At 42.4% G+C, this 23,448-nt stretch overlaps 1 protein-coding gene across 2 annotated transcripts in view; it reads right to left on the bottom strand.

Moving 5' to 3' along the window:
• RPRD1B (regulation of nuclear pre-mRNA domain containing 1B) overlaps positions 1 to 23,448 on the bottom strand; it is a 51,642-nt gene that overhangs the window by 20,336 nt on the left and 7,858 nt on the right. The window contains exons 3-5 of one of the 2 annotated variants that reach the window (XM_037044039.1): positions 16,539 to 16,672; positions 7,687 to 7,799; positions 5,746 to 5,872 (exon numbers count right to left, since the gene is read on the bottom strand). In XM_037044039.1, the coding sequence (XP_036899934.1) occupies positions 5,746 to 5,872; positions 7,687 to 7,799; positions 16,539 to 16,672 (374 nt within the window). The remainder of the gene's footprint in view (positions 1 to 5,745; positions 5,873 to 7,686; positions 7,800 to 16,538; positions 16,673 to 23,448) is intronic. The other variant, XM_037044040.1, reaches the window with a different exon arrangement.

The raw sequence follows: 23,448 nt of genomic DNA, 5'->3' as shown, positions 1-23,448 counted from the left end.
AACAAAAAACTGTACCAAAGTATCAAAGCACAAGACAGGGTATTCTCAGAAAGAAGTGATGAAAAAGGCTCAACATTGGGAAATGAGAAGAGACAAAAGGATGACCTATATTTAAAAAGAACAAATGTAATTAACTACACATGTGTAGTAGTGTCATTAGACCTTAAAGGTGTATGCCTCATTTTTAAAAGGCCTTTAAGGATCAGAAGAGTGGATGGATGTTTTGAAACAAAGAGCATCAGGGACCCCAACAGTTGTAGGGACAAAAAATGAGTTAAACAGCTGCCACTATTACAAGCTGTCAGAGCTGAGAGACCTCAGCATTCTCACAGGTAACTGGGAATTAAGAATTCCCAACATAGTTTCTCTGGCAAACTGTTGGGCATTTAGGTGCTTTCTTTTTTTTTTTTTTTTTTTTAATTTTACTTATTTATCTTTAGAGGGGAAGGAGAGAGGGAGAGAAACATCAATGTATGGTTGCCCTTCGTGCGTTCCCTGCTGGGAGTTGGCCTGCAGGGAACCGGCCTGCAACCCAGGCATGTGCCCTGACTGGGAATCGAACCGCGATCTTCTGGTTCGCAGGCCCGCGCTCAATCCATTGAGCTACGCCAGCCAGGGCTAGGTGCTTTCTTAATATGAATATTGGGAGATGGACAGTCGAGGAATTCCAAATTAGGTCTGACCCAAAGACCGGGCACTTCTACCCACTTCAGGGGAGGGAAACAACAAGCCGCTTTTGGTGAAGGAGGAGTGAGCCAGACAGAACACAAAGGGAAGAGATGATCTCAGTCACGGAGGGCAAAGAGGACAGTGGAGGAGGGGGGAACCTCAAAAACCCCAACATTTATTTATAAAAAAACTGTGTATTTATTCTTACACGTTTAAACTTCAGTCACCTTCAACTACTATTTGATGCAATACACTCATCAAGACGTTTTTTCCACTGCTCAAAAGGTTTTGAACTTGTTGGTTTTAATGCCTTTTAGTGCTTCCGTTTTTTGTTTCACCTCTTCCACATCAGCAAAATGTTCCCCTCTGAGGACTTTTTTTTTCATCCAGGGAAACAAAAAAAAAGGTCACCTGGGGTGAGATCAGGTGAATAGGAAGGTGGGCCATGGGAGGCATGTTGTTTTTGGTCAAAAACTTCTGAACACTCAGAGCGGTGTGGGCAGGGGCACTCATAAATCACCCATCTTGAAATGGGCAAACGCACCGAGTCTTCAAAAAAAATTCCCTGGAGCCAAACCCAGCCTCTCACAACAGTGCCAGCTGGCACACTGATACAGATGGGTTCCTAGAACACTCACCTAGTGGGGGAAGGCTGCACTACAAGGGGCCTGCCCTGCAGAACATAACTCATTTTTTTTTTGAGTCCTGCCTCAGATTGGCAGTCCAGTCTGGGAATAAGCTGCTGGGGTGGTGAGGCTGGTTTTAGCTTTAACTAAATTTTTTTAAATGGTTAAATCATTAAGATGTTTAAGTACTTGCGGCAAAAAACTGCTAGGAAATCACAAATATTTAGAATTTTTTAAATGTTAATTCTCCCTCATAAGAACTTGTACAAAGGATACAATTCATTCACACAAATAATTCAACCCAGAAAAATAACTTGTAATAGCTTTATAAACTACAGAAAAAATGCAATTAAAATGCAGCAGCGAGATGCTCACTTCAGAGAACTTACCTGTGGCAGTCCGCAGGCGCTGCGCCCTGCCAGACAGGAACGGCCCAGCCAGCCCTGCCCCAGTGCACAAGCACCCCATTCCCTCGTGTACTCCGGGTCAGTCTCTGCATGCGTCCTGTTCCCCTGTGCCTCACCAACGTCTCTCCCCCACCCCCAGAGTACTACCATCAGCACGAAGACATGCTGCTGTGTCTTTGGACCTCGGGCCACTCCTCAACTACGGCCCCATTTCCCAGGTCCCTTACAGCACTCCTCAAGGGAGCTGTCTATGCCCCGCACCCATCTTCTCTCTCCTCCTTTCACCAAGCCCACTCCAGTGAGACTTTTACACATGTCAACCCCCTGCTCAAAACCTTCCAGTTGGCTTAGCAAATATCCGGGCTCCTACTGTGCACAAAGCATTATTCTGGGCTCTGAGACAGCAGGGACACAACACAACGAATAAAACCTTTCTGCTCCAGGTTTACGCCCTCAGGGAGACAGAGAAACAATATACTGTACTTGACTTATTTATCAGCCACAGGTAAGAACTCTGGAGAAAAACTAGGCAGAGGAGGAAGAACAAGGCATTGGAAGGGAGGACTGTAATTTTAAATAAGGTGCTCAGGGCAGGCTTCACTGAGACACTACGTAAACCAAGGCCTTGAATGAAGAGAACTATTTTTAGTTTTCTTAGAAAATTCCATACTGTTTTCCATACCCTTCGCAACATCATGGGTGGAACCGGAAAGCATTATGCTGAGTGAAATAAGCCAGGCAGTGAAAGACAAATACCATATGATCTCACCTTTAACAGGAATCTAAACAACAAAACAAACAAGCAAGCAAAATGTAACCAAAGACACTGAAATACAGAATGTGCTGACAGGGTCCAGAGGGGAGAAGGGAGAGAATCACAGGGGAAAAGGGGAAGGACTCACATGAACAAGTATAAAGGACACATGGACAATAAATAAGGTGGGGGGCAGAGATGGGAGAGAGGTGGGGAGCACTGGGTGGGGGGCAGGGCTGGGAATACAAGAAAGAAAACTGTACTTGAACAAGAGTTAAATAAAAATTAAAAAAAAAAAAAGAGAACTATCCGGGCAAGAGTGGGACTATTTGGGGAAGATCGGTCCAGGCAGAGGGAACAGCAAGAACAAAGACCCTAGAAGGGAGAGTGACAGGCAAGACGCCCATACGACTGGAGCAATGAGCAACAGGAAAGTAGTAAAAATCTATGTGGTGACAGGGACCCAGCTGTTTCTCTAGGGGACTGGGGGAGGGGAGGGGACGCGGTCCCACTTTCAATTTAACAGATCACTCTGACTGCCATGTTGAGAACAGCAGGATGGCTGGGAGTGGGGGACGAGGAGGAAGTAGGAAGACCAGGTACCAGTCAACGGCAATGGGGGTGGTGGCAAGGTGTCACACACTGGTTTTGGTCCCAATCAACAGTAATAATGAGGGGGATTTTGTGAAGATGGGGAAGACTACGAGAGAACGGGTTTTGAGGGGAAGGTCAGAGGTCTGGTTTGGGGCAGGTTATGTTTGAATTGTCTACTGAGACAGCCAATTAGTAATACTGAATAGGAGGTTGGATGTACGGATCTCAAGATTAAAAGAGAGGTTAACACGAGAGACATAAATTAGGGATCACTAAGTAGGAAAAAAACCTCCCGTTATTTAAAGTAATCAAGCTAGATGAGCTAAACTGTCAATGAACCTAGCTAGAGAAAAGAGCTAAGGAGAGGTCAACATTAAGAGGTCAAGGAGAAGTGAAGAAACCAGCAAAGGAAACTGGAAAGACATAGCCAGAGAAAGAAAAGGAGAACCAGGAGAATACAGGGTCCTAATTCCCTATGGCTGCGGTAACAAATTACCACAAACTTAGTGGCTTAAAACAACACAAACATAACCCTTAACACTTACCGTGGTCCCTTCTCCCATCTTCAAAGTGTATCACGCCCCAACTTCTGCTGCCACAGTCATACCTCCCTCTCTCTTTCCTCCCTACCTCCTCTTACAAGCACAATGTCAGCACCGCAAGATCCTTAACTTAACCACACCTGCAAAGTGTCCCCTGGCACAGAAGGTGATATACAAGTATTCACAGGTTCTACGGATCGGGAAACGAACATTTTAAGGGGATCACTTTCCTGTCTACCATAACAAACGAGGAAGTATTTTCAGGAAAAAGAAACCAACCAGGCCAAATGTTTCTGAGGCCAAGTTAAGATGACCTCAAGTTAACACTAGGCAAAATATTGCCTACCGAATTTAGCACCAGAGAGGTCATCAGCAGCTCTGCTAAGAGCAGTTTCAGCAGGGCAGAATCACAAGAGAATAGAGGAGGGAAATGGAGACAGATGAGCACCGACGATCTATTTAGGATGTTTTGCTAGAAAGAACAGAGCAATAAGGCGGTAGCTAGGGGAAGATATGGGTGAAGAAACAACTTTTATCACCTGGGAAAAAACCAGATGTTTTTATGCTATGGAAAATGATCCAGGGGGAAAATGAAAGATGCAAGAGCAAAGAGGAGATCTGCTGAAGCAATGCCCTTGAGTAGATGAGAAGGAAGTCTAGCAAAAAAGTAGAAAGGCTTGTTTAGAAAACAGCAGGTTTGTCCCCAGAAAGAGGAAGAAAAGCCAGCCGATGTGTGCTGGTTGTTCTCCGCAGCCACAGTCAGCTGGGCACATCCTCGAGAGAAACAGATGAAAAGCTGGATTTAAAAATGGTGGTTGCGGGGAGCTGGAGGGAGGAGGAGGAAATAAATTGTTATTTAACAGGCAAAGAGTTTCAGTTTTGCAAGATAAAAGGCATTCTGGTAATTGGTTGCACAACAATGTAAATGCACTTAATACTTCTGAACTGTTACACTACAGATTACAAAAACCTAAGCAAAGCAAAGAAAATGAGGACTAAAGGGAAGTGAAAGGCTGGGAAAAGGACGGATCAATAAACTGACTGTTAAAGCCAACAGGGTTTCACTGTCAGAGGCAGGGAAGCGAGTGAGACCAAATGCTTCCGGTGTGGTTTAGAAGGCCTCTGTGTTGTGTTCTCCAGCTAAGTTTGCTCCTGCCCGAAGGTCTTTCCATGTATAACAGTACCTCCTTCAATTATCTCCACCATCACACACCCCTGCCTTATTTTTCTTTTTGGCACTTATGCCATGAAGAAATGGGGGTGGGACACCAAGAGCGCCTCAAATATCTGAATGAAGGAAATATTTCCCAACCAACTTTGGTTTCCTTCAAAGGGATACAGAGAAATTTAGTGAAGCAGTCAAGGCAAGGGACTGGAAGGGACAAACGGTGGCTCCTGGAAGAATGGAATGAAAGGCCTGAGCTTCTGTAATAGAAAGAATATAGGCTTCGCAGGGCAGGCTGAAACCCCAAGACCCACTAGTCATGGGACCTTGGGCATTCCTCTCACATCCCAAAGCCTCAATTTCCTCCTATGTACGTGGGGATTAGCATTCAGTGATCGCACAAGATTAACTACCACAAAGAGAAGGAGTATCTGGCACAGAGCACACTCTATTAATATTAGTTCATGCTTCATTCCTTCCTTTCAGTTTCTCATGCATAAAGCCAGAATAATGACAACTGCCCCTCCCTGTTTCACTGGGGGTGATCACCAACAGGGCAAACTGACACAACTAACAATGCACACCTAGAGTTCTTGGCACTCCAGACAGTATCATCCATGGGTGTGCTAGTGTGCAGAGCAAAAATCACACAGTACTGAATTATAATTCTTTAATTTTTTAGTAAGAGGGTCATGAGTATAATGCCCACCCCCAGCCCTGACCCGCACAATTTGCACAATCTGTTTTCAGCAGACCCTACTTGAGAGTGCCACAAGCTGCGGCACGCCACATTTCTGCGGCAACTCCTAGAATCTCTACTCAAGCTCAGATTATTCCAGCAGCTTCATTGTTTAGCACGTGAGCTGTTTCCAAAGCCCACGATGACAGGGTGCCCAACACCAAATGGAGAGGCTCTACCTGCACACTTCGATATGCCCTAGGGTTTGGTGACCTGGAGCTATCTTTCACCCAAACTCTACCTTCTTACCTGTGATTTTTTCCAGTAGAGAAACATCTTGTACTTCCTGGGGCAAAGAAGCAATTTTCTGGCGGACAGTAGCATCCCCTGAGGCGGCATTTTCCAGGTCTTGCAAAGCTTTGATTAGTTCCTCAGTCTATGTAATAAAACACAAACACTATCCGTTAACACATATGGGGCTTCAAAAAAAATGAGCTGGAATTAATGAGGTGGAGGCAAATGGTATTGTAAGAACAATCATTCCTGACATTCAAACCGACATGGCAGGGCTTCTGCAGTATGGAGGGAACAATTCAGCACAGGGATCCTGGTGGCCAACCCCTTAGCTCTCTCTTCAGAGCCAAGGACCCCAGACTCCCCGAATGCGGCTCTAGTCTGCTGTCCTTTCTCCGCCGGAGCCCAGATTTGGTGGAGAATGGGAGACCAACAGACCCTGCAGACTGGGCCTTCATGAACACAGTCCATTATTCCTGAACAGTGGGATTTGAGTAGCAAGCTAGTACTTTTCAGGAATAGAAAATTGATAAGAAATCCCTACTACTGATGACAAGAAATGATGTGTTGACAGGACTTCAGTTAAAATTGGGATGTGCTTTGAAAATCTATGAGTTATCATGTAAAACTTCCATGTCAAAGCATTTAAAAAAACAACTCCTCACAGTACAGTAAAATTGGGGCCTCAGACCTCAAAAAATGTGTAAATGACACGACTCAGTTTCGTGTTATGAAACTGTAAACAGAACACATATGTGTGAATATGTAAAGAATATTAACCAAATGAAACATTATCCTGTTGGGTAGACTCAATCCATCAGGTGCCCTGAGTCCAGCTGGAGCAGCAAAGAGGGCGTGCAGCCAGGGTGGTCTTCCCTGTGGAGTTCGTCAAAGAGAGGGAAGGGAAACCCATCTTCAACACAGTGAGATACTCTTCCCCAGGAAAGCTCTGAAACCATGGGGATTTTCTTCGCTTCTTCAGACAGCTGTCTCAAAACTCATGGAACGAGCGTGTTTTGGTTACAGACTTGGGGTGGGGTGAAAGGAGAAAGGGATTGCTGTCTCCCTTGAATTCCTCTGCTCCTCAGAGCTTGTGTTATTGGGATGGAATTGCTGACACCCCTCTTATGGAGGGCCCTCCCCATGACCTTATTAAGGTTCCACTGGAATATGCTGTGATGTGTGAAGTGAAAGCGCATCTTGGCCCCTTTGGAAGCAGAACTGCGGTCTGGAAAGAAAAGCTGTTGTGTGGTGGGTATATCCATCCATAATCAGCTACCTTCCACAGGGGCTAATGGTATGTTCCGCACAGAATTGCTTTTAAATTGATTCTTTGTTTCCAAAGAAAGCATTTTTTCACTTTATGACTGTACTCATAAGAAGTTGTTTCTGAAGAAATTTGCCAAGAGTTACAGATCAAAAAACCTTGACTAGTACAGAATATTTTTATATATATTCCTTCACTATGGTGTAATAGTTTTAATTGCTCTGATGCTTTGTTTGATTCCTGGTTTGAGTATGTGTTTTTAAGACCTTGAAGCAGTGGGCTCGCTACATCTCTGATTAAAGAGACAGTTGTTCGATCTCTGTGTGACAGCCCTTGTTGGATTTGTGTTTTGTGGGTGCCATGAAGCACTGGTTCAGTTCAAAAGCCCATGGCAGAACATGAATAAAATTCTACATCCTTTCACAGAAATCTGATTTTAAAGAACATTTTCAATTTACAGGAGTGAAAAAACTCCAAGTGCACTATAAACATAAATCCATGCCAAGGTCCTGGCATGCAATGACAAAGTCAAGCCCACTGTCTGGCAAGCCTCACCTGGTGGGTCTTCATCCAGAACCCAGAGAGATGCACATACTATTGGTCACTAGCACCACCTTGTGGTCATAAACTCCAACGAGCAGTCACTTCACCAAACCGCTCCGCCCTAGCCTCTGGGGGTCAAGACTTACCAAGAGGGGTCCTGCAGAAGGGTCTTGGGGAGAGTAGCTTCCAGGGTAGTCGTCATCCTCCTCCTCTTGTATCTGCTGAAAAGTTCGCTTCAGAGATTTCTTCTCCTCTGTGGCTACAGAAAAGAAGAAAGTGACAAGTTTGATTCACTAAAGCCTGCATAGGTTAAGAGTCAAATGTCATGCACAATGGGTCACACGTAGAAAAAAAGGCAGGAGGGGTCCTTTGCAGAGATAGCATGACATTAACCTTTCTGCCAGTTATTTTAAATAGGTGGTAGTTCTACATTACTGGAAAAACACTACAGAAAACAAGTATCTAAAATCACGTGAAACTTACCAAACTAACACATTTCATAAAATACTTCAGTATCTTAAAAAAAGTTAAGAGAAAAAGTAAAATGGTAAGAAACTCATCAGACAACACAGTGAAGGAAGCCAACATGTGCAAAGGTTTTTAGAGAATATGTTGCATATAAAATAAAATTCTTTATGCTTTCTAGGATAAGTTCAGAAAATAAATAGTACAGTGAAACCCATCAATAAAACTGTGTCAAAAACTCAAAACACAAATATCCTTTTTAAAAACAATTTTACCTTAAAATTAAAAATAATCATTAATGAGAAATATGATTGATAACACTGGGAGTAATTATGTTTCCATTTTAAAATTAACCACTTTTGAAGCTAACAGATTACATTTTTAATTATTTGTATTGCATGCTTTTAAATGATGATAGATGTGTTAATTCTAAAATCACTTATTTTGCATCAAACTGAATAATACAAAATAAATGCCAAACAACTGTAGGACATAAATCTAAATGATAAATTAGGTTTGCAAAGTAAAAAAACTATCGGACAACCAGCATGTGTCAGGCATGGCAATAGTTTCTTTACATTTCACCTTCCCAACAATTCTAAGATGTCTTATTTCCATTTTACAGGTGAGAAAATGAGGACTCAGATTAAATAACTCATCTAAAGGTGTGCCTACAAAATCCACGCTCTTTCCACCCCACTATAGACAAATTACTCGGCGCCACACAATTATCCCTCGTCTGTCAGACGAGGAGCCGCTATGCACCTGCCTCAGAACTGAGTGAGTCATAAACGGAACGCACTCTCCTTAACTGAACATTGTCTTCTAGAACCAAGGATGTATGTAGTTCCTGTTTTCTACCTTACATATTAACTGGCCAAGCTATGTTTGATATAAAAGCCAAGTTAATATCGCGGATTTTATTTGTTCTTAATGTTTTTGTTTGCTCTACCAGCAAGAAAAGAAACATTTGCATTACAGGCAGTCCTCACTCTGCACAGTTCTATTACCGTGGTTTAGGTACACAGCACAAGTTCCTCACAACATGGTCCACGTTTCAGTTACCACGGCATATTAACTATGAGTAACTGCATACTGAGCAAGCTTCACTACTAACTTCAGTCCACGAGTCTTTATGTAAATAATAGAAGTGCTTCATGATCAGTGATCATATCACTCCTTCAATGCCAGTGACTGGTTGCTGCACATCTGTTATTCAGTTCATATACAGAGAACAGAGTTGTGCTGCCTCCCAGTGATAAAACCCACATGACATAATCAAAACAAGGAATCGATGGACGAAGATGAAAGCAGCCAAGAAACTAAGACTAAAACTAAGGCGAGAAGCGCAACCTGAAGGGACCATCAATAGCGCTGCAGGAAAATGGCTGCTACAGGTAACGCGGGCACTGCCACAGGCTCCTGCAGACTCCAGGTTCAAACCCAGAGGAACTTTAGCAAAGGCCACTAACTTATCAACATCAATGTAAGTGAGGACAGTGGTTGTGATGAAAATGACAATGTCCCAGGGCAAGTGATGCTGACAAAGAAACCTCTTATTAGCCCTGGCTGGTGTGGCTCAGGGGATTGAGTGGCACCTATAAACCAAAGGGACGCAGGTCTGAGTCCCAGAGCAGGGCACATGTCTCGGTTGTAGGGATGTGCAGGACACAACCACACACTGATGTTTTTCTCCTTCCCCTCTGTCTAAAAAGAAATAAAATCTTAAAAAAAAACCCCACCTCATATTAAAGGAACTCTCAGATATCTCTCACAGCACTGAAAATACAAAGAATAAAATGCTAGAAGTTGATCCAAACTTGGAAAGAGCATGACAATTCACTAAGAAAAGATGCTCACTCTGAATCATTAGTTATACAAGCAAGCAGGTTTTGTTCAAAACACTCTTAATAAGTCTGTTACAAGGAAATAAACACTTTAATTCTCAATGTTTCTGATTTTTTGCTACAGCATGCTAAATATCAGTTTTACTATCTTTCTGGTTTCCCTATATAACTGTAATCAACAGTGAGATTTTAATTCTTTAACAAAAAAATCTTAAAAGTGGCAGAGCAATCTTAACTTTCTCTATTGATTACGGTCTCAGCTGACATGGTCACTTTACAGTCCTGCACTAAGTCCATGCACTGCAAGGACCACTGTGTTTGTAAAACAGAAACTACCAGGATCACACCTGCACGTGAAATACCTAGCAGTGATCCGCACACAGTAGCTACCTAACTAATGTGTAGTGTATGGTATGACCCACACAGACATTTGGCTACTACATTTAGAATTTAAAACATGAGAACAATTTTTTTATTATTTTTTCACTTTCAAACACCTAGAAGAGGGCTCCATAAATAACTGTTAAATATACTAAAGAATGCAGAAAAAATTATAAAACGGAATCCTTTTGTATAAGGGTTTGAAAACCCTTAAACAAAAATGTTTATATATGAAAACTACACATCACTAAATCCCACGGGCACTCAGAATCACTGAACTGGGGCACTGGCAGGCCTCAGAGAAACCCAGGCCTTTGTTTTCCCCACCTTATTTTTCATGTGAACATCAAGGCCCAGGTTTGTCCAAAGTCAGAAAGCTTGTTAGCCTGGGTCCTACAGCCAAAGTCACCTGCCTCCTAGTTTGGAGTGCCTTTTACCACCCACTCACAGACTGGCAAAGGCTTCAATTAAACAAATACAAATAGTGGGTTCACTAAAAAGTCCGTTTATTTTTTTTATGTAAGATAAAAGACACATTTTTCATTTTCATCAATAACTTTATTGATTTGGAAATTTTGAGTATGTCAGCTATCTCCCGTGTGGTATAATGTTGACTGTTCTCAATGAATGTCTCAACTGGATGGCTATCAACTTCAACTGGTTAACCTGACTGTGGAGCATTGTCAAGCGAGAAATCTCCAGCATGAAACTCTGCAAACCACTTTTGTCACGCTCAACCAGTCACAGCACCTTCTCCATACACTGCAGAAACCTTTTATTTTTTTGCATTTCAGTTATGTTTTTACATTTCTTGAAATAATAAAGCGTAATATGGCAAAAATGTTATTTCCTTCCATCTTCAACATTAAAATGGCTACACAAAATTTCACCAATGTTGACAATATTTTTTGATTCACAATGATATGATAGCTGTCACAATACAATCACACAAAATTGTTTTCAATGAAGTTAAAGACAAGGGCTACTAGAGCCATCTTTGGAAAAAAAACCCAAACCAACTTTTTGGCCAGTCTGACAATTTTAGGGCCACTTCTGTCCTCTGCCATTCTGATGGAAGAGGGTGCAGTAATAGGAGGCAACCTTTATCACCCTGCTTTTCCCGATGTCACCTATCTCCACTTGTGGGACTGACTGGAAATGAATTATTAATCAGTCAGCATTTCCCCCACTAGGGGCCTCGTTTCCTGAGCTCCTATTTCTTTTACAAACTCTCCCACTGGCCTCATCTTCCAAGTACAACACCTTGGAACCACAAGGATCTCTCCCAAACTCCCAACTTCCGGCAGATTCCATCCCTCTCTGAGGAACGGCCTGCCCATCTCCTCCTTCCACTCCTTCCCATACCTCTCTTACCAGCAATCTGGCCCTTACCATGCCTCGTTCAGACCACTGTCCCAAAGGTGTCTCTGCCTCTACGCTGCTCCTTTCCCAACTTAGATTGCACTCTTATTACACTACCCTTCCTAAAGCTGAGCTCTCGCCCCATGGTGCCTCTATTCAAAAACCAGGAATGGCTACTCAAGCGCAGAGCCTCCTCATGGGAATGTGACACCATCTCTCTCTCTCACAGGCCTCCTCTCCCTCTAATTCCCACAGCATGTGGCCACTGGCAGGCACTGGCCGTACCTCTAAGTGTCTTACTCCTTTACACCCCTATAATACCTAGGAAAGTGTCAAGAGACCTGAGTTTGAAAGCCCTTGAAGGCGGAGGAAGCACAGAACTTGGACAGTGCTAGTGCTGTGCCAGAAGTGACTGTCACTGTGTCCCTCTACAGGGACACAGACACAGCCTGCTCTGGTAACCACCCTGACTCATCTGTACCAAGTTAGCAGGTATGATGTCCAGTATTCTCAATCTAGTCAGACAGCCATTAAAAATAAACAAGGAAATCTACCAGTGCCCTCCCACAGCTAAGTAAGACAAGGCACCCTACCACTATCAATTTGGCTTCTGACCTTAGGGTTGAGATTTACACACTCCTCTGTACTCACGCAAACACTGTTACAAGCAGGGCAAACTCCACAGCTCATTGAAATCCTTCTGCCTTCAGACTGCACACCTTCTCTTCTATCCTCCAACCCGTCCCTGTGTCTCCAGGGGAACTTGTACTTAGCTAATTTTTAAAAATTTTTTTAAAAGATTTTATTTATTTATCTTTTAGAGGGGAAGGGAAGGAGAGGACAGAAGTATCAATGTATGGTTGCCTCTCGTGAGTCCTCCGCTGGGAACTGGCCTGCCACCCAGGCATGTGCCCTGACTAGGAATCGAACCGCGATCGTGTGGTTCACAGGCCTGCACTCAATTCACTGAGCCATACCAGCCAGGGCAGTACTTAGCTAATTTTTAAGTAATCCTGGTTACCTAAGTGTTCATGGTGTACCTCCTGGAAACCTGAATTTTGGTAGAATTTCACATTAAGGCAGAAAGTTAGCCTGAAGGTTCCCAAATCACATTATAAAATGCGGTCATCTGCCTGTAAAGCTGGATCTTCTAAAAAACGCACTTGAAATTTTCTGGGGTAAAAAAAAAGAAAAAATCCACAGATTTTATATTTATTTTATAATGAAAAAAATCAGGAAATATTGTTTGCAACAGGTTCCTCATTCTTTGTTCTCTTCCTGCAGAATTAAGAAAAAATTTAAGGCCCTGGCCATTAGTTCAATTGGTCAGAGCACCATCCTGATATGCCAAGGTTGTGGGTTCATTTCTCAGTCAGGGCACATACAAGAATCAACCAATGAATGCATCAATAAGAGGAACAACAAATTAATGTTTCTCTCTCTCTAAAATCAATCAATAAAACAAATTTAAAAAGCACATTAAACTTTACTCGTGCAAAGTAAAACACCTGCAACAAACAAAGGGCTGACATTTGAAGCACAGTTCTGAAAGCACTTTCTATATCATCTCATTGAACTGAGTGGCCAGGTCCAGACAAGAACCCAGGGAATCTGGGCTGAGAGCTTTCTAGTCTTGCACAAAATCTCAGAAACTAAAAATACTAGTAAGCGTCCTACTACTTTTGCTACAGTTTATATTTAGAAACTCAGAATATTAGATATTAGAACTGGGGGAGACAAAAAAAAGTAATATAATCACTTGATTAACAACATCTTATCTACATTATTGCAAGTAATACAGCAACCCTACCAGGTATTACTAGTAACACCCATGAACCTGAGGCCCAGATAGGTCAAATGGTCCAATGTCACACATAGCTCAGAAGTGACAAAGTTGGGACTCATACTCTGAGTATGGTGTTTCAGTCCCAAAGTTGGGACTCAAACTTCCAGTTTGGTGTCAAATCCCTGCTCTGAATAGCTACACTAACTATGTAAGATCCAGGAAAAGTTGGGCAGCCTGCTCCTGAATTCATACCCTAATTCAAATTTATTTTATTTTATTATTTTTTAAAGATTTTATTTATTTATCTTTAGAGGGTAAAGGAAGGAGACAGGGAGAGAAATATCAGTGTATGGTTGCCTCTTGTATGTCTCCTGCTGGGAACTGGCCTATAACCCAGGCATGTGCCCTGACTGGGAATCAAACTGCAATCTTTTGGTTCACAGGCCCACACTCAATCCACTGAGCTACACCAGCCAGAGCCCCTAATTCAAATTTATTATGCCTTCAGAAAAAAGAATGGTATAAAGAACACAGGCTTTAGCCCTGGCTGGTGCGGCTCAGCAGACTGAGTGCTGGACTGTGAACCAAAGGGTCGCGTGTCAGTTCAACCCCCCGTCTAGGGCACATGCCTAAGTTGAGGGCCAGGTCCCCTGGGGCTTGGGGGTGGAGAGGGGAGGGCGGCATATGAGAGGCAATCACACATTGATGTTTCTCTCCTTCTCTTTCTCTCTTCCTTCCCCTCTCTAAAAATAATTAAATAAAACTAAAAAAAAAAAAAAAACCCAACATAGGCTTTAAAGTCATATAGCTCTGGATTTGAATTCTCCATTATCAATTACATCTAGTTGGGCTAAATTACTATACCCTTGTGAGCCTTAGTATTAGTGTCCTCAACTGAATTATGAAAATATCAAATTCACAGATTACTCGTAAGGACCTAAAATCAGTTAACATGAAGAGCAGTCAGCAGAGAGGCTGGTACTTAATACATGCTCAGTAAAAGTGATTTCCTCTGTATCTGCCTCTCCTTTCTAAATCGCTCTACATCTATACAGTTCTATGCAATTTTCATGTTTCTCAGGTAAATAATAGTTCCAGTGAGTGGAGCAAAAGCTTGAGTATTCCCCAAAACAGAGAGGCAACTTCAGTAAAACACTTGGATCTTGCACCCGGGGAGACAGGCAATGTAACTCAAGGAATCTCTAGCTTTGAAACCAAATTCTTAATCTCAAGTATTCGCCAATGTTAGAACACCTCAAAGTTCCACAGGAAGATTCTTGTTTCAAAGATAAACTTTGAAGTTTTCTGAAAATAAAGAATTATTCATGAATTAAAGCTGAAATACAAAAGGGCTATTTAAATTTGGAAATAAACTTCTGGAGAAACCATCAATATTTTGAAAGGACTGTGGTAAAATATTGATGGCTCAGGTCCAGAGAAGACAGAGTGAGTAACTAACGCACACATTGGAACCTCCTGGTGTGTGTTTCTGTCTTCAGAGAACAGAGGAAAAAGCGTCCTTAGAGCTGCATTCCCCTCCACACAGAGGAATGCTGCCTCTCTTGTTGTTAATATCCAGACACTCGAAACACTGAGAAACCCAATGGAGCTATTCTGAAACCTACTATGGCCACAAATCCCCCAATTTGTCTGACTGCTCCCTAAGTGCAGAACTATTTCTCACTTCTCTCTCACTTTCCTATTACATAGCTGTTTACCCAGAGCACATGTCTGGCAAATGCTTGTTGAATTGAAATTCGACACTTAGCCTCAAACATTGTATTTCAGAGCTCTCTTACTTGCCCAGTGGTATTTTAAAAAAAATCAGCACTGTTTACCAATGGACTCTAAGGCAGAGTAAAGAATGCTGAATAATTCCTCAATACTGTGCAGAATACCACCAAAGGACACAATACAAACACTACCAGAATCCAAAGTAGGAAATATCCTGCTTTTCAGAAGCTACTGTGCAGAGCGACCCCAAAATTGTCTTCATCCACTTCAAGTAAAACAACAATGACCTGCCATCTGAAAGCACTCGCATCATTCTTAGCCTCTAACCTCTAGTTTCACAGGAATTCCCTACCTTAAAAGGTATGTAAACTCAGACCTGGAAAAGACCATGGAAGGTACACAATAAAGGGCTGCTGGATGAGTGCTATTATCACGGCTGCATTCTACAGCAGAGGCATGTAAGCAGCACCAGAGGAACACGGAGGGAGTGGCTACATGTGCCAGACAAGACAGGGAGGAGGTCAGGATGAGAGCAGCAGTTTTGAAGAATAAGTTCGCCACACAGTGAAGGGGACAGGAGGACATTTCAGGCAGAAGTAACACAGATGCAAAGGAAGGGGCACCAATGGAGTATCCAGGGGAGAAAATGTTTGGTATGCCCGAAGGATGTGGTATACGCAAGGTAATGGCAGAAGAATCTGCAAAAGTAAACTAGTTCAGACTTTAAAGGGTCCTAAATAATAGCTTAGTACTTGACTGGATCCTCCAGAAAATGAGTACATGTGCAGTCAGACCTGACGCAGCTTAGAAACATGTCACGCCAACTAGAATTAAACCACAACTAACTGGAAGCAAAAGAACTACATAATGTTTGATTTTCCCACGGAAGAAGACCACAAGCTCTTAAGGGCTTGGTAAAACTTACACACAAGCACACACTTCCCAGGGATATCCTAAGTTCGGTAGAGACCAACATCAACTTTAGACAGCAAGCTGACAACCATCAAAAGCATGGTCCAAAACCACACCAATATTTAGAGAAACCAAGTTCTAAAAGGGCTGAGACTTGTCCACAATCCTATAGTGATCAACGGCGGAGCTAGGACAAAGTCTTAGTCCAGCGTCCTTCCTAGTACCCCACGAGTCTTTGTTGCTCCTTTTCCTTGTGCACAGAAAGTCTCTGAAGGGCAGGACAGCCAAGGAGAACAAAGCAAAAGTGAGGGTGTGAGATGATGAATAGCATGAATACTAGAACCAGGCTTACATGTTGTGAGCACTACATAAATTCTCACCATCATTTATGATCATCTCTCTGAAGAATCATATAATCGTTGGTGGTTCACAGCAACCCCCACTGCAGCTTTTCATATGATTCGAAAGTAGGCAAAGACCAAGAGCTGTAAACATGTGGTGATGTTTCTACCTTTGGGGGGAGGGCTCTTGGAGTCCTCCATAGACAGCTTCAGCTGCTGTATGAACTCGCCGCCATACACACTTCTTTCTTGCCAGATGTTCAGCAATCTTTCTAAAGGTTTTTTACAGCCTTCATCTGCCTCTCTGCCCAGAAAAGATGAAAAGATATATATAAGCTTAAGATTTCTTGTTTTTAATTAGGACAGATGTACTTTTTAAAAAAATCAACAACTGACTAGATGGTTTATGCAATTAGAAACATAAGGAAGAGTGCGGTATAATTGTGGTAAGTGGATACCCAAAACCTGACCAGAAACTGCAACGTCCTTCCTGCAGGGGAATGGGAGAGAGTACACGATAAAAGCGGTCTGTGTCTTTCCTCCCCTTTGAAAGACGGGGCAAACAGGGCAAAAAGCCAGTGGCTGATTTTTACAGATAGAATCCTCAAAAATTGATACTATCAATTGTGACATTAATTAAGATGACATTAATTAAGCTTTTTAAGATGACATTAATTAAGCCCTGACTCGTGTGGCATGGTGGACTGGGCGTCCTCCCGCAAACCAAAAGGTCGCGATTCTGGGTTGCGGGACAGGCCCCCTGCTGGAGGCGTGCAATAGGCAACTGCTGGACGTTTCTCTCCCTCTCTTTCTCCCTGCCTTCCCCTCCAACTAAAAAACTGATAAATTTTTTTAAAAATAAAAAAGATGACAATTGAAATCTAGTGCTAGACAGTCTGCTGAAAACTAACGGGGACCAAAACTTTTAAGGATAGAAAATAAAAAGTTTAAAAAAACACAAATGTTTGAAATGGGGAATAAATTCACTCCAACTCATGGATGCAAACACACCAATACCTCCACATCTATAAATACAATCACATACAAATATATGCCAAGACTGCTCTCAACTTTAAATTAACCACTTCATAATTATCTTAATTCTGGGCTAGGTCTGTAGTCCATGGTCACCCAAAGGTGTCTAACAGATAATCTTAGAACATATTGAGCATAACACAGTCCCTAGTAATTCAGACAGTCACGCTCCTAAAACAGACGGTTTTTCAGTAAGGTGACTGTAACTGGCACTTACCTAAAATGTCAGAAAGCGAAAGTGGCAAAGTGGGGAAGACTTTCTGAAAGGAAAACAAATCCCCTCACCATACACTTACTACTACAAATTTTTCTGGTTTGTGGACCTGTCTGGATGTCAATGATCTTGCACTGAATGACTCAAACAAGGAGGATATCCTGACGTCTTCGTATCTAAGTCGGTATCCTTAACAGGAACTTCAAGAAGGAATCATCCCAAATCAACTGAAATGGCAATTTCATTCACCCTCAACCTTGACAGCACCTCTTCCTCAAACTTATTTTAACACTCAGGGTGACGTAAACTTTCAGCCTAATCTGGTCAGGCCATATTACTTATGAATCGTTAGTGGCAAATATGACCAACTTGGGGTTAAAGTACTAAATCAGGGTACATACAAATTAATTTGTTATTGTTGTTAAAACCTTTTTCTTTTAGTCAGAGGTAGGATAAAAGAAAAAAAATTTCATAAACAGTTTATAAAACTTAAAAGGTATGAACTAAATATTTGATGTTTGTGACAAAACACTTCTCCATCTTCGAAATGTATCTAGAAACAAATCGCTTCTCACTTGTTCCTCTGCAATCAGGCTGGTCCAAGCCTCTATCGTCTCCTGCCTGATCACCATAATGCGGCCTCCTTACTGGTCTCCCTGCCTCTACTCTTACCTTTCTACAAGCTATTACCAAGCTTAAAAAATATAACGCTAGCTGCTGTGTTAAGGCAGGTCATGTTATGCTTGCTCAAAACTTATAATGGTTCTTTTCTCCCTTGGAATAAAAGTTAAAGTCCTTATAAATCCTAGAAAGCCCATTATTTCTAAGGCTTCACCTTCTCCCCAGTCCCCACAACAGCTCCCCTGACCCTCCTGCCTCAGGACCTCTGCACTTAAATTCACTTTGCCTGGAACCATCCCCTGCATCCCAGGTGGTGCCTGGCTCATTTGCTCTTCCCCTCTAGGTAGGTAATTACTCACACAGCACTGTTCCAGTGAGTCCTTCCCTAATGTCCCTATTTCAAAGTACACTCTCTACCCCTACTTAATTCTTCTCCATGCAATACATCTGATATGTTAATATAGTTTACTTGCTTATACTCTCTCCATTTGTGTGTGTGCATGTTTTAATTTTATTTACTGGGTTTTTAGAGAGAGAGGAAGGGGGGAGCAAGAGAAACATCGATTTGTGTTCCTCTTATTTATGCACTCATTGCTTGATTCTTGTATGTGCCCTGACCAGGGATGGAATCTGCAACCTTGTAGCAGACCACGCTCTAACCAACAGAGCAACCCGACCAGGGCTCTTACACTCTTCCATTTGAATGTAAAGGCAGGGATCTGTGTCTCTCCACGCCCCCCTCCACTCTAGAACAATAAATAATACCTAATTGTAACCTTTAAAAAAAGGTTTTAGATAAGTTTTTAGTAAGTCACACAATTAGTTAACCTAAAGCAATCATCTTACTACATCAAAGTCATTTATGCCAGACTTCAACTAAGCACTCACCTGCTCATTCTATGAAGTTTATGAAATACTGTGCTTGGAATCCAGAGCGTTAGGCCTACATCCTGACCTCAAGGGTGTGTTTGACCCAGCAGCCTTTCCATTCCCTACTGGGGCTTCACATTCTAGCAACTCTGGATCACACGTTATTTCTACTCAGAACTTGCTCTCTCTCGCTCATTCTATCACCTCTCCTTGGAACGGAACCCCGGAGTAAAACAAGGTGAAGAGGGAGAAGTTATGAGTGATGCAGGTGGCTTAAGTACCTGGGGGGTATGTAGAAACAGCAGAAGAATCTGGAAGGATAAAGTGAAACTAGATTATCGAGGGTCTCAAATGTAATATAAAGCATGGGGCCTTTAGCCTGAAGGCAAATGGAAGTGCCAGTAATTAGCTGGCTGGTACTTTTAACATAGAATCTGTTCTCTGCAAATTCTCCTTTCACTTAAAAGAAAGAGAAACCTTAATCAAGACAACCAATTATTATCTAGAATTTAGTTAAAAAGAAAGGGAGGGGCACAACACATACCCACCCATCTACCCACACACCATCCCTGGGGATATTAGGGACTCAAAGACTTTTAAGACCAATTTAAGCACAGTTTCTGCCACATTACTACACGGTGAAAACTGATGCTCAAGCCAGTTATAAACCTAAAGACACTTTCAACAGGGGTCTACCACTAAAGGCTAAATCCAAAAAGGGGGCTCTGGTTTACTTGGTGAATATAATTAACCAGGACAGGGTGATCCTTTGAGCACTACAGTAAATAAAGGTTTTGCCTGATAAGTTTCAAAGTTATAGATACAGTAGTCAAAATATCTTTTTACTGATGAGGTTTTGCCATAAGTAACTACAAAAAACTGAATGTCACTTTAGCACTTAGAACTAAATACAACTAAAGCAATAAAGTAGTTTTATAACAGACAGAGTTATCTTTTCAGGTTGCATCAACTCTGTTCTAAATTGAAAAACCTTAAGTGAAAAAACACCAAAGAATTGTTACTACTAATAAGTGAATAAACTGGAAAGTGATAATTACATACATAACTGATGTTAAACACAACTTAGTATGTAGTTTAATTCTAACTATAAATTTAATCTTTGCAAAATTGATCTTTTTAGTAAACAGTGTGTGTTACACACGCAGGATTGCTGCCTTTTCTTCCCTTTGCAGTTTTAGTGGCACTTCCTTGGTATGACTACTGCAATTTCTGTGTTTCTGTCTTATCCCATGTACAGCAGGCCCATGGTAGATTAAGGGCAAGAATTCTAAGTGTCCCAAATGCTCCCAACAGCATGTCATGTACAGCCGGGGCAGAAATGTTCCCTCTGCGAGTGTGCGGAGGGGAGGTGACACAGCAGACCTGACACTGCTACCCTTAGGAAGGCCCGCTTACAAGGTCGGCCCTTGGTGAGCACCTGGGAACCTCGGTTTCAGGGGTGTTCCTGCCTTTTCCTAACCAATTAGGGTGGTTTACTGAGCCCAAATTGTTTGTGCAAATAATATGGTTTATGCCAAACATTTTTCTCTTTCTGAAATTTTGGCAGAGGATGCCTGTGGCCAACCCCAATAAAAATACTGGGTGCTGAGTCTCTAATGAGCTTCCCAGGTACACATATCACGTGTGTGGTCATTATTCAATGCAGGAGGAATTAAGTACATCTTATGTAGCTCTACTCACGGCATACATAGATTAATTACTAAAATTCCATGGCACACACCAAAAATATTTTTTGCTGATCTGACAAAAAACAGGTATAATTTCTGATTCATTCATACTGGACGGCTATTGTGTTGGCTGTTGTCATTTTTTTATTTGACAACCTAAGGGAAAAGACCCCAGTGCCCCTGGCTAAATAGTCAGGTATTACATATTTCACAAATTCTTGCCCTGGCCAGTGTGGCTCAGGTGGTTGGAGAGCCATCCCATAACCGAAGGGTTGTGGGTTTGATCCCCAGTTCAGGTGCAAAAGACGCCCCCCCCCAGTCTGGGTCTGTATGGGAGGCAACAAATCGATGCTTCTCTCTTGCATCATGTTCCCCTCTCTCTCTAAAAGCAATGAAAAAAATGTCCTTCAGTGAGAATGAAAAAAATAAGAACAACCCTTGCGGCACTCCGGTTGCGAACTGCTGCTCCACCGCGGAAGGGCTCTGGGAAGCTTACACCCAGTCTCCTCTGGACTTCACCTCCAGCACCTCTCCCTGGACCAACTCTACTCTGTGCTCTTTCACTGTAAGGACTCACAGCCATGGGCACAACTACACTGAGCGCTGTGAGTCCTCCTGGCCAGCCACCACAATGGCCTTTGGGACCTAGGACACAACGGCAGATAAATAAGTGTATGGCGCTAACTCCAAATTTGTCTCAGGAATTAATTTCCTACCGAGCTGAGACAACAGGCATACCTTGGAAACACTGTGGTTTTGGTTCCAGACCACAGTAAGGCAAGTATCTCAATAAAGCAAGTTGTATTCTTTTTGCTGGTGGAGGCTCTTGCCTTCAACTTATAAAAAACACAACATCTGTGAAGTGCAATAATGTGAAGCACAATAAACAGGGTGTGCCTATATTTTACCTATCTGCACTGCCCCTTGGAATATCCACCAGCCACCAAACTTAACACAGCCAAAGCAAAACTCTTGATTTCCTCTACCATACCTTCTCCCCAAACCTCATCTCAGTAAAGGGCACCACTGGCTGTCCACTTATGTCAAAAACCTAAAAATAATCTTTGATTTCTCTTTTTCCCTCACTACCACCTCCCACTCAACTCCCATAAATCCTATCAGTGTATGTGGCGGGGTGGGAGGAGACCGGATGGAGCAAATGTATCCACAAAATAAATATTCAATAAACAGAAGCTATTATCATCTCACTGCTTCTGAGTCCTAGCCAATGAGACCTCTGGACTGTATTAGAGCAACACCCTCCAAACTAATACCCCTGCCCCTCCCTTGGCCCTAATAATCCATTTTCCAAACCAAGCCAAAGGGATCTTTAACAACGTGATGGAACAAATGTATCCCTCTCCTACTGAAAACCCTTCATGACTGATATTCCCCAAACCCTCTCTCCCAACACCGACAAGACATACGTGACTGGCATCTGCCCATTTCTCTGATAGCAGCAGGGCGCCACTTTCCCCTTAGCTCAATGTGTTCTAACCTTACTGGCCTTCAGCCCGATCCTCTTAACATGCCAAGATTATTTCTACTGGACATTCCTACTTCACGTGATGACCTCAGACGTCATTTCCTCAGGGACCTGCCTTTATCACACTAGAAGAAATCCCACTCTAGCATGCCATTCTATTTTATTATAGCCACATTCTCACTCTCTGAAAGTATCTCCTTCACTTATTTCCCCTTGCCGACCTTATTCACGGCTGCTCCCTAAAGTCCGGATCAGTTCTTGGCACACAGAAGGCACTCAAATACACACTGAATGAAAAATAAGGTGCAAAACCATCTTCAAACTGAGACGAAAACAAGAAGGTATTTGTGTGGAAAACCAGTTCCAAGTCTGGTTGCTTGAACCGCTGTTCACATTAAATCTACCCTATGATCTTGGCAGCTCTCTGACTTGATTGAAAGGTTTGGTTTGGGGGTTTTCTGGAGTGGGGGGTGGCTGAAAGAAGAGGTAGGAAATTATCATAAAGAGATTCCTAATAAATTTTGGTCAATATTAATAGGTCAACTATCTTTGTCCATCAACTGGCCACGGGAGACCCACTCAGAAAGCACTTCTTACTGCTGCTAGGGGACATCAGGCCTGCAGTGGAGTGGCGGGTCTTTCTGTTCTAACAATGGGAGGCAGAGGGGGCTTGGAAACATGGGGATCCCAAATATCATCCCCAAATAGGACCTTAAAAGAACTAGAAGAATGCAAAAATAAATAAGTAAGTTTTCTAAAATTCATTTTTTAATTAAAAAGGACCAGGTTTATTTTTTCCCACAACGCCACAGAATATGACAAAACCTTTTTACAGTTCCTTCTAGATAGTTTTAAGATGCTACCAAGTAGAAAAGAAACTTTTCAGTCCTGGTGCTGCCCGTTTTCTGTCCCTTCCTACTTGCCCTTTTCTGGATTTGGGGCACCTAATGATTATTGTTCAATTTTTAAATAAAAATGTTATACCTATTAACCCTACAGAAAACTATGTGTCAATTTCCTACACCCTAAATTAACTTACAAATTCATCAAATATTTACTGAACAACTCTCTGTGCCAGGGCAGATCCAAATGTTGCCTGGCTCCTGGGACACCACTGGGGATTCCCATCAAGGCCACAGAAAGGGTGTCCCTGAAGCCACATGGCC

The sequence above is a fragment of the Sturnira hondurensis genome, unplaced genomic scaffold (genome assembly GCF_014824575.4).
Source record: "Sturnira hondurensis isolate 20B ecotype Veracruz unplaced genomic scaffold, ASM1482457v3 Scaffold0004136, whole genome shotgun sequence".
NCBI lineage: Eukaryota > Metazoa > Chordata > Mammalia > Chiroptera > Phyllostomidae > Sturnira > Sturnira hondurensis.
The sequence above is the reverse complement of the archived record's forward strand: the minus strand, read 5'-3'. Positions and strand labels throughout refer to the sequence as shown.